Raw genomic sequence first — 15,686 nt, 5'->3', positions numbered from 1 at the left:
TTGGGTATACATAATTAGCTCCTGATACATCCAACAAGGATAAACTTTTCTTTTATAAGGATACATAATTAACTCTCGATACCTTTTTTTTGATTTTGGGTCTGACGAGGTACATAATTAGCTTCCGATACATCCAACGAAGATAAATAATAAATTAAAAATTTTGCAATAACTTTGTAAGGTGGAGAATTATGAAAATATGATAAGTTAAGGTATATATTTATGTAATTTTATCGAAAAGGTTTCTTTGGACCTGGGCCATATGTGAGGAAAATTAAGAGGAAAGCCCAAGTCAATAATAAAGGATTTCAAGCTCAAAATAAACAAACAAAAGCCCAATAGAAGTTGCTTTGATTTAGAATGTAGTGTGTAGGGGTGTGCTAGAGTTTGTGACCCGAAATTTTGTTGATCCGGCCCTAAAAAGTCCGCGGTACGATCCATGTTTGTGATTTTTTGTGGGGTCTATGGTGGTACCGTACGCATGTATTATATAAGTGCGATTTAGTGGGTTGTTTTTCGAGTGGTTAAAATACGTCATTGAGACTACGTCTCCTACATTATACTCCTTTCCATTATGGTGAAAATCCTCCTCCTCTGCCCGTGGTTTTTCCCGCTTCTTCTTGTTTCCTTTTGCTTTGTCGTATTGCTTATTCTGCCCGATCATAACAGGGTGTAAGGCTGCACACACACCATCTCCCCAGACCGCACTTGTGAGATTACACTGGGTATATTGTTATTGCTACAGATAAAATTAGTCGGGTGCCACATTACAACAACAACATACAATGTAATCTGATAAGTGAGGTCTACGGAAGGTAGAGTGTATGCAAACCTTACCCCTACTTCGTGGAGGTAGAGAGGTTGTTTCCGAAAGACTCTCGGCTCAAGTGTAGCAAACCAAAGTAGTTATAAGAAAAGGAAATACGGCAATGGAGAAAACAAGTCAATTAATACGGAAACCAGTACAGCACTTCCAGAAAGGATTGGTAACAGCGACGAAATAATATGATAACTAAAACACAAAAGACAACAGATAGTAACAAAGATCAAAAGCAATAAACTAAATGTATAAAGCAAATTATGAGAATTAACTGCCATCCCTCAAATTTGAAATATATATTGCTTTGACTCTCCAAAAAGGACGCTGCACTCGTGTAGGATCCTTCAAAGATGCACTACTTTTGAAGGATCCGAGATGCACTCGTTGACATTTTTGAAGAGTAAACAATGTATACCATCTCTTCTCCCCAAAATGAAGTCTTTAATAACCCAGTTTTCCCTAAGTAGTGAACTTCACTATGACAAAGCAGCTGTCAAACAGAATGTTTATAACTTACACAGCGCGACAAGAAAATAAGTAAGACTGGTAATGAATGCCGAGACAGTGTGGGCGGTGGCTACTCAAGGGATATGTCCAATGATACCATAAGCCTACATGCTCGAGAATTTTCTACGAGTAGGTGTCACCGATTTAATTAGTATATCATAACTTCACAATGTTGACACTGGAATTTACTTTTCGGAATATCATGTGGCAAAAAGATATTACTGACCCTAACCGCGGAAGAACCAAGGATAGATCCTTGAAGTTGGCAAAAAATAAGAAACTTATGAAGTTTATTGGTTCCTACAACGACCTCAAGTTAATAATACAACACTTACCTCATTTACCGTCATCTGAAGCCTGTAGTGGATGAGCTTTCAACTGCGGTGATCCTGATGAAACATTTGAAAGAGATTCTGATCGAAGAAATCGAACTTTTAATCCATTAAAAATAATGGATTTTCTTGGCTAGATGATCTTAATGCCTTCATCAAGCTTCTCAAGGCTCCATATATCTCTTTTGATTTGGAATGTCTCTCATCGAAGCAATAGAACTCAGCCACTTCATCATCGACCTCAATCAAGCTGCATCCTGGAACCTTCCGCGATCCAGTGTCCCTCATCGCCACTTTCATTTCAGCCACGTCTTTCCACCTCCGAGCATCACCACAGATATTTGCAAGCATAACGTAATTTGCAGGGTTTTTCGGGTCAAGCTCAATAAGTTTCTGGAGAACTAGTCTTGCAAAGTCGATGTTTTTGTATACTCTACACGCGCCAAGTAATGCCGTCCAAATGACAGTATCAGCTTGTATAGGCATCTTCTCCACAAAATTCATAGCCTGTTCCAAAAGACCAGCTCGGCCTAATAGATCAACCATGCAACCATAATGCTCAATTTGAGGCACGATGGAATACTCGTTCTTCATCGTATTAAAATAGGCGAACCCATCTTCGACTAATCCCATGTGAGAACACGCACATAACACTCCAATAAAAGTAATTCCATCCGGTTTTACTCCAGAGCTCTTCATCTCGGCAAACAAACTCAAGGCATCACTACCCCGACCATGCACTGCTAAGCCATTAATGATCGTGTTCCAGGTAATCAAATCTCTTCTATCCATGCTCCGAAACACCTCAACTGCATTACCAACCACCCCACATTTCGCATACATATCGATCAACCCATTGGCAACATACACATTGTGCTTATACCCATTATTCTCAGCATATACGTGCACCCACTTACCCAAATCAAGAGCACCTAATCTCGTACAAGCAGACAAAACGTTCACAAGTGTGGCATCGTTAGGCTTCACATCAAACTTATTTAACATCCTTTTAAACGCGTCAATAACCTCAGTGAAACGTCCATTATGAGCATACCCTCCAATCAAACCATTCCACGAAAAAATATTTCTCTCTTTCATCTCTTCGAAAAGACTCTCACACCCCTCAACATCCCCATTATTGCCATAACCATTCAACAAAGTATTCCATGACATCACATCCTTGTTTGGCATCACATCAAAAAGCTTTCGAGCCTCTTCCATATCTCGACATTCAATATACCCCGTAATCATCCTATTCCACAACACAACATCTCGCTCAGGCGCCAACTCAAAAAGCATTCTTGCAGACACCAAATCACCATTAGCAACATATCCATTGATCATACTAGTCCACGTAAACACATTCCTCATAACCATCTCATTAAACACCTTATAAGCACATTTAACTCGTCCAACGCTCGAATACATATCAATCAAAGCACTACCCACATAACTATTTCTCAAAAAACCAACCTTTAACACGACACAATGCACTTCTTGACCTTCTACTAAAGCCAATAACTTTCCACAAGACTTCAAAACCATAGGAAATGTAAAGCAATTTGGCCTAACATTTTCCTTCATCATACGACGAAACGACACTGCTACATCCCTGTACATATCATTCTGAATATACCCTTTAAACATTATGTTAAAAGGAGAAGCATCTTCTAACTCAAGCATTTTATCGAACACTTTGTGTGCATAACAAATTTCTTTGAATTCCATACATTTTAACAAAAAAGAAGGGATAATGTACTTAGTATTACCATTACATTGAGTTATAATTTGGGTTTGAATTTCTTTAACTTGATTTATAGTTTTACATTTTTGTAATAAAAATATGAATTTCTCTTCAAGAAGTCTATGAGGTGTTTTTAAGCCTATGTTTAGAGCAATTTTTGCTATTTTGGAAATTTAAAAAGGAAAAAAAACTCTAATTGGTTACTCAAAGTAACAATTTTGATGGCTTTTATGGAAATATCAAAGTTCTTAGGAGTAGACAGGTGAAATTTTTTGATTTTGCAGAGGTGAGAGGTGACAGTATTTTAAACTTTCAAAAATAGCAGTGTTTTGATATAAAATCATCATATTTCATAATCATATTTTATATAATTATTATTTATAGCCGTTATATTTAATTTAGGCCAATTGTATTCAATTTTACAAATAATATGTATTCATATTAAATATAGTCCCTATTTAGTCACGCCAAAATGAAATTTAGTATTTTTAAAAAGATAAAGAATCTCAATCACGCTTATCTCGTTGAACTGAATATTTTCTTGTCTAACACTATTATCTTTTGTAGTATTTTTTTTATTTTTTGTCTATTTTCCCTATTTTTTTTCTCTAATTTTTCCTACTTTTATTTTTTTTCGTTTCTTTCCTTTTTTTTTTTTTTTTTCTCTCTTTAATCTCTAACTTCTATTTATCTTTCTTCTTTTCTTTTCTTCTTTAATTTTTTTTATTTTCTTTTTTATACTTATTTTCTTTATTTATTTTTGTTCTATTTTATATTTTTTATATTTTCAAAAAATATGACTAGTCGAGCACAAGTAATGAATGATAACGTAAATATCATAACTGTTTGTTGTATATGTAGTTACACCGCCATTTATATTTTTGTATTTATTGATACAACTGTATTTGTATTTTAAAGTTCACACTTGTATTTATATTTTATAATTCGCATTTATATTTGTATTTAATAGTTCACACTTGTATTTGTATTTGTTAGTTTGCGCCATCATTTATATTTTATATAATTAACACTTGTATTTTAAAGAACTATTTTGTATTTGTATTTTATAATTGATTGCATATTATATTGGATTATATTTATATTTTGGTTTTTATTGTGTTTGTATATTTAGATTATATTTGGATTATACTTGTATTTGTATTCTATTTTCTTCATTACCTTTTTATTTTTAAGAAATTCTTTTGTATTTGCAAGTGTATTACATATTGTATTTAGTCGTGACTATGTATAATTTATCATTTGTTTTTGTATACAAACAAGTAAGTGCATTAATTGTATTTTTGTAATTCTAAAATATATAAATATGTAATGCATCATTTGATACAAATGTACCGTTTTGTATTTGTATATCAAATATCACTTGGTACAAATACAATGACAAACAAATGAAACAAATGATTTTACAAATACAAATATAATATGTATTTGTATAAAAATTTGAGTTGCATTTATTTGTATAAATAAATACAACTAGTATCAATAAATACAAACAAGCATTCGTAGAAAGAAAATCAATCGTTTCTTTTCAATAATTAAAAAATACAAATGATAGTTCACACTTGTATCTGTATGTTATAGTTCGCATTTGTATTTATATTTTATAGTTCGTACTTATATTTGTATGTTATAGTTCACATTTATATTTATATTTGTATTTTATAGTTCGCATTTGTATTTGTATTTGCTAGTACGCATAAATGAAAAGAAGGAAAAAATTGAAAAGAGAAAAAAAAGAGGAGAAAAGATGAGAGGAAAAAAAGGAGAAAAAATAAAAAGAAGAAGGAGAGTAATAGAAAATAGAGAAAAAAAATTAAAAAAGAAGAAGAAAAAAGAAAAAGAAAAAAAAAGAAGGAGAAAAGATAAGAGAAAAAAGGAGAAAAAATAAAACAAAAAGAAGGAGAAAAGATGAGAGAAAAAGAAAGATTTTCTTTTTTTAAAAAGGAGAGTCATAGAAAATAAAGAAAAAAAGAAAAGAAGAAAAAAAAGGAGAAAAATAAAAAGAAAAAAAGAAAAAGAACAAAAAAGAAAATGAAAAAAAAAAAAAAAAAAAAAGAAAAGAAAAAATAAAAAAAGAAAAAAAATTAGAGAATAGAAAAAAAAGAAAAAAAAAGAAAATACATGTGAGACAGACTATGAATTGTAATTAGGGATAATTAATAGGCAAGAGGGTGTTGTGAATTGTAATTAATTAAAAATTAAGCTTTAAATGGTAATAAAAGCCCAATAATAGCTAATTCGGGTAATTTTCTCTATTTTAAATTAGTTGAAATGTATGAAAATTGACTTGTATATTAAGGTAATAAAAACAGTACCTTACATAAATGCTTAATTTTAAGTGATACTACATATTATTCCACTATTTGGTTAATTGTATTTTATTCCGAACTTTTGAAATTGTGATACATATGATATAAGGTGACACATATAAAAATTGACACATTTAAAGAAAAATAGATATTTATTTTAGAAAGTAACGGATTCTATTTTACTCTTCCACGCAAATCACGCTCAATCTGTTACAAACTAAAAATCTGCAATTCCTTTCTACCAAATTTCAAATTTAAAGAAAACCAAATTTTTTGGAGCAAATCAGATTACAAGCTCAATTGTTTTGAATTTTAACAAAAAAAATCTTCCTTCTTCCTTCTCCATTATCTGACTAACTTCAATGGAGCACATGACTGTCTTATTACGTCATTTTGGGGTCTAAGTTTCAGAGATTAGGTATGATAACTATCGGGTCGACGGTATTGTCATTCATGAAAAAACTTCGTATTGAGATTTAATGAATGCTATATCAATTCAATTGAAATTTGACACATCTCTGAAAAAAATTCATGCAAAATACGTTGTTCAAGGCAATTCATCAATGTTGAAGATTCTAATGCTATGGTTGTTAAACTTTTTCTTCAGATTTTGAAACATGAATCTGGATTCAAAAAATATCCACTGTGTATTACAACAAGTGATATTGTAATAGATAGTGATGATTTCGACGCGGATGATATGGTAATTGAGTGCCTTGATATTGTTTGGTCGCTTGGACTTGCACTAGCTGTAGTTGGTAACGTAGAGTCGCTGCCAGTTGTTGATATGAGTGATGAAGAAGTAATAGCTGATTGCTATAACGTTGTTGTGAAAGTGAAACAAAAGTATAAAAGTAAGGCAACTCTTGTATCGGTAATGCATAACTATGCAATCAAGCACAAATTGAATTTCAAAGTTGAGAGATCTGACAAAAAGATGTTAGATTTTACTTGTTCATCGTCAATTTTGGATTTAATTTGCTATTGAATCTGAAAATTATAATGATACATTTTCCTAAATTACCCAGCGTTGTTGATTTTAGTTTTTGCAAGTTAAGTTTTCCGATATTTTTATAAACGTGGATCTATATATAGTGTGTTTTCATATGTGATTCATATATTTTTTTGCTTACTGTGTGTATTGTGTTATGTTGACAAAGCATAACAAAATTTATGATTTAATAGTGTAAAGGTGATTTATATGAATGATAAACATGTTATCAGTATATGTGCATTATGGTGATTCATATGATATATGGAGTATATTTTTCAATAGAAAGGGTGATACATTTAGTTATAGTATGAAATACTTGTAAATCCTCTGTGAAACATATGATTGTATTTCACAATGAAATCAAAATGTGCAAATGTATATAAAATCTGTGGCATACATGAAAAAATATGATTGCTCTCAAAATTTCTGATTATTAATTAAACAGTGTGACATGTTGTAAAAGTAGTGAGAGACATATATTCTTATGTGATACATATATTAACAGATTAACAGATATTATTATTTGTGATACATTCTATTGGCTTTTCTTTTAGTTATGTGTTGATGTGTAAATCTCCGAAATGTAGTTGGTTATTCAAGGCCTCATGTAAGTTTGGTTCTGATACATTCGTAGTACGTTATTTCAATGATGAACATAGCTATCTGTTAATGGACAGAGTTTTTAATCAGAAATATGCAACAATTGCTTTTGTAGCTGAAATAACGGTTTCCAAGTTGTTGAACCATAAAAGAAGAATCACACCATTTGACATTATTGAAGATATAAAAGGGGAACTTGATTTGGACATAGATTACATGAAGGCGTGGCGTGTTAAAGAACACGCTTTTAAAGATATTGAGAGGGCCACCCGCAGACGGATATAAAAAAATTCCTACCTAGATATACACGTTGAATTCTGTTTATCCCAATTCACATATAAGGATGCATAAGTCTCCAGATAATTAGTTCATGTATCTATTCATATTACTACATCCATTTATTAGGGAATTTGGGGTATTGTAGGCCTGTTTTAGTAGTAGACGGTAGTCACATGAGTGGACCATATAAGGAAATAATCGTTTCAGCCAGCACACTTGATGGAGCAGGTATTGCACGTAGTGATTCTTTTTTATTTTTCTACCAAAATAATGTTATTTGTTATATAAATTAGGCATAATGTTTGGTTGATGTTATGTATCAGGTCATATGTTGCTGCTTTCATGTGGGGTTGTAGATTCTGAGAATAATTTCTTCTGGACATGATTTTTTCAGCAATTTAAGTGTGCTTTCGGTGAGCGCGATAATATGTGTGTTGTCTCTGATAGACATGAAAGCCTAATCAAGGCAGTTAGTGTGGTCTATCTATGTATACCACATTTTGTATGTGTTTAGCATCTTTGAAATAATGTTTGCACGAATTATAAAAATAGTAAGGACAGGCTGACCAATGAGTTTTTTGTCATGACTAAAGCGTACAAGTTGGATGATTTTGATGAGCTTATGTGTAAAGTGGGAAAGATTGACAATAGAGTATAAAGGCATATCTGAAAAATGCTGGATATGAAAAGTGGTCACGAGTTTATTCTCTAATAAATAGGGGAAGGATGATAACTTTCAACATTGCAGAATGTATCAACTCTCATCTTGTTGAGGAACGTGAACTGTCAATTTTAGATTTTCTCAAATAGGTCAGAATCTTATTTGGTGCGTGAAACCGCAAAAATAGAAACCGGTCTAGCGTTTTTGCTAAAAACTCATTGGGAGGTAAATTTCAATAAATTCTTCAATCGAACGAGGTAAAGTCATCACGTATGATGGTAAATTATTTACTATTTATTATACTGTAACTAAGTTTCTTTGCAGTATATTTTAGCTTTTCTGATAACAGATGTATCAAAGTTATACATCTGGAAATCATATATATCATTTTGATACATCTGTAAAAATATATCACAACTTGAAAACTCATTTTTTATATGTAATTAATCTGTAATATTTATGATTCATATACTTTGTTGACTAATGTTACTCTATATTAAAAAATATTTTTTAGGTTAGGGAATTAACTAACTACATATACGGTGTGTATGAAGAAGAAAGAAAATACATAGTTCGATTGGATAATAGAACATGCAACTGTGGTATATTTTAGCTCGATGAGATACCATGCGCGCACACTATTGCTGTTTTGAAAAGCAAACATGTAAAGGAAATGAAGCCATACTGTTCTGATTACTACAAGAAGAAGACACTAGTCAAGACCTATGAAATGCAATGCCTGATAAACGAGATTGACATGTACCATCGAACGTGTTGGAAGATGTGATTTTGCCTCCAAAATATGAATAACCACCAGGAAGACCTAAGAAAGGAAGACAAAAGAAAAATAGCGAAAAAATTTTCACAACCTCAAATCGTTGTACAAAGTGTGGGCATGAAGGTCATAATAGACACACTTGCAACTATTTTCTAATAGAGATGTGACTTTTTCCTTCAAGTGGAATCAGAATTATCTAGTTAGTTAAATGTTTTGAATTCAATAATGTGAGTTAAAGTCTCAAAAATTTGTTTCGTGAGATATTTTGATTGTAAACAGAAATATTTTTTAAGATCAATGTTTATAATTCATTAGAACTATTCTTAGATGCAGATTTGCTCGAAATCATTATAGTTATGTGATTTATATTACTAATCCTTGTTATATTGTTAAGAGATTTTAACATATCTTGAAATTTTAGTGATACATTTTCATCATACTATTCCAAATTGATACATACTAAAAATTTTATGAAGGTTATATGATTCATATCAAGCATTCATAAAATTTATGTGATTCATATTAGTAATTCTCGATTCAATGTTAAGACATTTTAACACAACAGAAATATTGGTGATACATTTTCAACATATTGTTTGCAAGTGATACATATTAAAAATTTTATGAATGTTAGATGATTCATATTAACCGTTCATGAAAGTTATGTGATTCATATCAGTAATGCATGATTCATTGTTAAGGTAATTTAACACAACAGAAATGTTGGTTATACATTTTCAACATATTGTTCGCTAGTGATCCATATTAAAACATTTATGAATGATATATGATTCATATTAAGCGTTCATTAAAGACATTTGATTCATATTAGTAATGTTTGATTCAGTGTTAAGGCATTTCAATATAAATGATATTTCAGTTTAACTCCTTAACTTAGTTGATAAAAATTAATTAGCTATACATGTATCAAACACATAATACACAATGACAAACACAGTTATAACATAAAAAAAAATGATCAAACAACATGGGAACACTTCATTTCATAAGCTAAAATGTCATGACATTAACCACAAAAAATACTGAAAACTTAATACACAAAACCGATAGTTTTGAAATATCTAAAAATTCTAAAACATAAGAAACCACAATCCTTTTGTCAAACAACAAATACTAGACAATTACATCTTGGCATCAATCATCTCTGTATCCTCAGCTGGAATGAAGGTGCGTTCAGGCCTAGGCGGATCCTGATTGTCGCTAACATATCCATTAGATGCCTCGTTCACACCATAGTCCCATAACAATGATGTGTATATGGTACGATCCATTTCTGGATCAAACTCTGAAGAAGGTATTTGATGCCCATCACTTAAACATATATGTTGCAACAAACAAATCACAATTCCTGAAAAACAGAACAATAGGTAGTTTATGAGTTGTTGTGAGTTGTTATGTAAAAAAATATATTTAAAATGATAAATGATACGTACAATGTGCCGCTTTTTTTGTTGCACAATACCATCAACAAAGTGAACATCAAATGTATGCCGGTCCATTTTTTCTTGTATGCTTCTTGTAGTGACCAGTCTGTGCGCTCTTTTTTTTCAAAAAAATCAGATATTGTCAAATAAGTTGACAACATTTCAACAAGCTCTTTTATCTCAACATCATGACCTCTATGACCTTTCAACGAGTCATACACATGAATACATCTTTTCTTGAGTACTATGACTACCAACACCCAGTGAAGCGATCGCTGACAATTTATTGGCACGTACACCTCATCAATCAAATGCCATGAAATACTTGCTGGAATGCATAGTCTTTGAATAATCTCACAAATTGATCTCTCTACCGAATCTACTTTCATTAAACAAATAATTTCGTCTTGCGAGCTAAGATCAATCTCAGATTGACTTTGATGATAATGAGTGTATATGTCATGGATATAGTTTTTGAACATGCAATTCACAGTGGTATATCTATATTCACTGTTGTTGTCTAGTTTTGCTTTCTTTAGAAGATAGTAGAATACCACATAGATGTGATGTAATGGTAGATTAAAATGTATAAGAACATGTGATTTATATAAGTCATACATAAAATAAAGTGTAAATCAGTTGATACATATGAATTTATAAAAACATTGACTGAAAAACACTTAAGAATATAGAGTTACGTTAGTCAGCATAGTATATGAATCATAAATATTACAGATTAATTACAGAATGAGTTTTCAAGTGGTGGCATATTTTTACATATGTATCAAAATAATTTTGATACATATGATTTTCAGATGTATCAAAAGTGATACATCTGTTATCAGAAAAGCTACAATAGACTGCAAAAATTAATTTGATTGGGCCACGATATAAAATTCAGTTTGTGCGTAAATCATAAAATTCAATAAAACAATTAGGTGCTATATATATATATTTCTTTGAGGCTTACCTCATCATTCCAACATGTATTTGATTTGGTCATGTTTTAAAATTAATTTTTTTCACCGAATATGCAACGACAAAATCAATCTTTGATTTTAGGTCAGCGTATTTGACCGTGTAGTGCTCATCCTTTCCTTTCCTATAAGCAATTTATGATTCCAATCAGTATTGAGACTAATACATATATATGATATTTTGAAAGGTGATTCATCATTCTTACTTACTATCTTGTGTTTTGTACCGTCCAATTGACATCCAAAGAAAGAACTTAGAAAACAGCTCTTCAGCATATGGTCCAATAAATGTTATGACCTTGAAATGGGTAGTTTAACTTTTTGGACGACTAGATGACTTCTTTATCTTTTGACCCAAAATAAAAAACATTGACATATGGTGACTGATAAAGTTTTGAAAGCTGCCTATTTCTTTGGGCAGATTTCTTGATGACATCTGAAATATTAGTCTTGCACAAAGAAATCTGAGAAATAGCTGCAATAGCACTATCAGTAATATAAGACTGACTATCAGTGTTGCCTTGAAGATTGCATGTGTTAATAGCTGCAATAACACTATAATTGGTGAATGATTGGCTATCAGTGATCCCTTTTGGATAGGCTGCAAGCAATGGTGGTACATACAAGGTAATTGCTTTAGATAAATCTTTATCTGTATTATGAAGGTCTTCTTTAGAGCCCTATTTGACGTATGTAACAAAGTGAACTTAGTGTGAGATTAAAGTTTAGATAGAAAGTGCCTAAACTATCTATATGTATCATAATAATACATGTGGACCAATATGTATCATTATGATACATCTGAAAAACTTACATAACAGATATCCAAATTTTATTACTGAAAACTTTGATCATCTTTAGATAAGCTTAAAACATTGGTACTGAAAAGTTGTTATGCCACATGAACAATTTTAACTTATCAAATAAAAATAAATAAATTTTGTGAGCAATTAAAAATAATCTCCATTATAAGTAAATCGATGTTACCTTTAGGCACTCGTCCCTTATTCCTTCATCTATTTCAGCAGCTATATTATGTCTATCTTTTTCTTGCACCTTGTTTGTGTACGCACTCTCAGCCTCCTGTTTGACGTATGTCAAAGAGTATTTTTGTGTGAGATTAAATTTCTGGTATGAATTGATTAAATTAATTATATGTATCATATTGATACATTTGGAAACATATGTATCAAAATGATTCATCTGAAAAACATAAGGAATACATATCAAAGATGTGTAACTAGAACCTTAAAGATGTGTAAGACTACCATCTTGGATTCGTTTAACTATAACCTTATAGATATGTAAATCCAAGATGTGTAACTAGAACCTTAGAGATCTGAAAATTTTAACAGGACATTTTTAACTAATCAACTGTGTATAATTGAATTTTGGGATTATTTTTTATTAAAAGTTTTACATGTATCAAAATGATACATATGATATCAGATATATCAAAATGATACATATAATATCAGATGTATCAAAATGATACATATGAGTAACTTCATCATTACTTATACACCATTAGTTAATAAAGTGTTAGAGAATTATATTAACAGTTTCAACACTTTCAAAAGTGATAAATAAACTATTTGAGGCTAATATTTTGAGCAAGTAGTAACAAATCGATCATACAATTAAATCTATTTAATTACCTTTAAGCACTCTTCAACTCCTCCTTCATTGCCACCTACTTTAGATGATTATTCGGCATCCTCTACAACATTGTCACTTTTAGAGCCTGTGTTGTGCTCATTAAGAAATTGAGAAGAATCCCCTTCTCTATTCGGAATATCTTTTTCACTTTCATGCACTGGAGAATGAGCAACCTGCAAGATAACAAATTAGAATAATACGGTAATATAGTGATATTAATCATAAATTTGAAATACCTTGTCGTATGAAGGAAAATTTTTTTTCACAACTTTCAAAAAGCCTGTATAATAGTCTACCATCAACTTTTGCATATCATTGAATTTCATGTTAACCTACCTTGTGAATAACAGTGTGAATTTCATGTCAAGATATAATCTATTTTAATATTAACATTACATACCAAAAAAATGTTATACTTAAGTCTTAACATAAGACTTTATGTCGTCCAAATCTGACTTGGAAAGTAATTTTTTTCCTCTCCAGCAGCAGGTGCATTATCTGCATCCCTCATCTCAACGATTCCATGCATAACTTTGTCTCTTTCGAAGAAAACATGAGGCTCTGAGTGAGCTTTTGATGAACCTGCCAAATGTATCTCTTTGGACAATGAAGTTGACTGTTCTTGTATCTTTGCTACACGTGAATTCACTTTTTTGACTCCTCAATAATTTTTTGTTTCTTCGCAGGAAGGTGTGAAGACGGATCAGCCCCAAGCATCAGCTTTTTAAGCAGATCTGCATTTGGAGGAGTACCGAAATCATTAAATTTATGTAGAATTTCAGTCGAAGAAGTCCTTTCATCTTCTTATTGTACTGATACAGCCTATACTACATTTTCACTATGATCTGTTGGACCAAATATCAGAGGATTGGGCAAATCAAATTGGTTCAATTCCTGTGGTGATGGTGATAAATTTCTGCATACAAGCTGCAACAAAAATAACTCAAAAGACAAAATATTAACAGTTCCTTAAAAATTAACAATAGACAATTGAAAGTATCACTGAAAAAAAGTACCTTACTAAACATGTCGTCCATCAAATACTCATATCTTGGCCTTGGTTTAACCACTTTTCAGTTGACCATCCTCGGAATTAAATTATTCTCACGAACGGCTATTGATTCATCAACTTTGAAACAACATTCATACTACCAAATCTGGAAAGTGTATGGCATGCCATTCAAATGATAATACTATTGCACCTCATTCATGGACCAACTAATTGAAGCCATCGATTTTGCAAATGCCAATTTACCCCATGAAAATCGACTATAACTTTCGTCATCCACCGTGTGAAAGTCTCGAGTAGGAATATTGGCTTTATCTAATTGAAAGAACACAAATGTGTGTATAAAATACAATATCCCAATCTTTACCGTATCTTTCAGATTTTTCCCCACTTTTTATTCAGAAAAGGTTGATCAACTCTCTTCTTTTCATATCTATTGTCGAATATAAAAAATATGTTTTTTGTAGTCGATATGGTGGAAGGTATGAATAATTGAAATCATCTTCGTTCCCGATGCATTTCAAGCCAGTAACGATAGCAAATTCGTACAATGAAAAACGAAGAACTTTATTGTTCAGCAATACTCTTAGTTGATCCTGATATGGGTGTTGGACCTCTAAGGTCATCAAACACCTTGCCATCGATCCTTGAAAGTTACAATTAGGGAGGTCTTGAAATGAACCAAAATAGGTATTTCTGAAAATTTTGATTAATTCATCATTCAAAACTTCTTTAAGCCTATCTATTACATTGATGTTATGTGCACTGACAATCCTTAAGTTCTGTGCATGTCATTTTTTCGCAACCAAATTAACATTCTGCCAACAATAAATATTGACAATAACGCAAATTAAAAGATGATTCATATGTCAAATCTATCACATATTTATAAATGAAAACTACAGTAAAATGAGTATAGAAAGTATTAGGACATATGTATCACCACAAAAATGATCCACAAAGAATCACTCATAAACTGTATGATAATATGTATCACCAATTAAATAACATAATATGTATCAAACACTCAGTGTGAACAAAATGTATCACCTTTTAAAAGCATATAAATCACCATATAATTGAAATATTAACTGTATCTATCATATGAATCACCACAACACAATATGTATTACCCATTAATATCATATGTATCACCCATTAAAACCATACAAAGTGAATCTATCGAATGAATCACCACAATACCCATATAATGATAACATATGTATCATTTATATGAATCACCATTAAAGTAAAACATGTATAAATAACAAAATAAATTTATATATGTGTCAATCAAATTTTTTTAAACAAAATGGATACCACCTATATGAATCACTTGCGATATCAATACCTGATTCAACGGATGCTCTACTTCCTCCTGATCTTCCATTTGCATTGTCGAATTCTTGCAGCAAAAACTTGTCTTAAATTCTTCAAATTTTTTGGGTCATTGCGGTACTTTGACCTAATTTCACTAAAACCTTCTTCCGTGTAATCAAAGTTACCTAGAGTAAAATCCACAACTTGATTTCTAGCAGGACATCTTTTTGTGTT

At 31.3% G+C, this 15,686-nt stretch overlaps 1 protein-coding gene across 1 annotated transcript; it reads right to left on the bottom strand.

Annotated features, from left to right (window-relative positions):
* Positions 1 to 1,463: 1,463 nt before the first annotated feature.
* On the bottom strand, positions 1,464 to 3,731 carry LOC107848566 (pentatricopeptide repeat-containing protein At3g29230). The gene has a single exon (XM_016693357.2). The coding sequence runs from the start codon at positions 3,385 to 3,387 to the stop codon at positions 1,762 to 1,764; it is 1,626 nt and encodes a 541-aa protein (XP_016548843.2). The 5' UTR covers positions 3,388 to 3,731; the 3' UTR covers positions 1,464 to 1,761.
* Between the last annotated feature and the right edge of the window lie 11,955 nt (positions 3,732 to 15,686).

Source organism: Capsicum annuum, chromosome 11 (genome assembly GCF_002878395.1).
Source record: "Capsicum annuum cultivar UCD-10X-F1 chromosome 11, UCD10Xv1.1, whole genome shotgun sequence".
In the NCBI taxonomy this organism is placed as follows: domain Eukaryota; kingdom Viridiplantae; phylum Streptophyta; class Magnoliopsida; order Solanales; family Solanaceae; genus Capsicum; species Capsicum annuum.
Note: the sequence above shows the minus strand (reverse complement) of the source record. Positions and strands in the feature narration are given on the sequence as shown.

Bases quoted from the DNA above. Each gene is read 5' to 3' on its own strand.
- LOC107848566 (XM_016693357.2), bottom strand. From the start codon at position 3,387: ATGGAATTCAAAGAAATTTGTTATGCACACAAAGTGTTCGATAAAATG.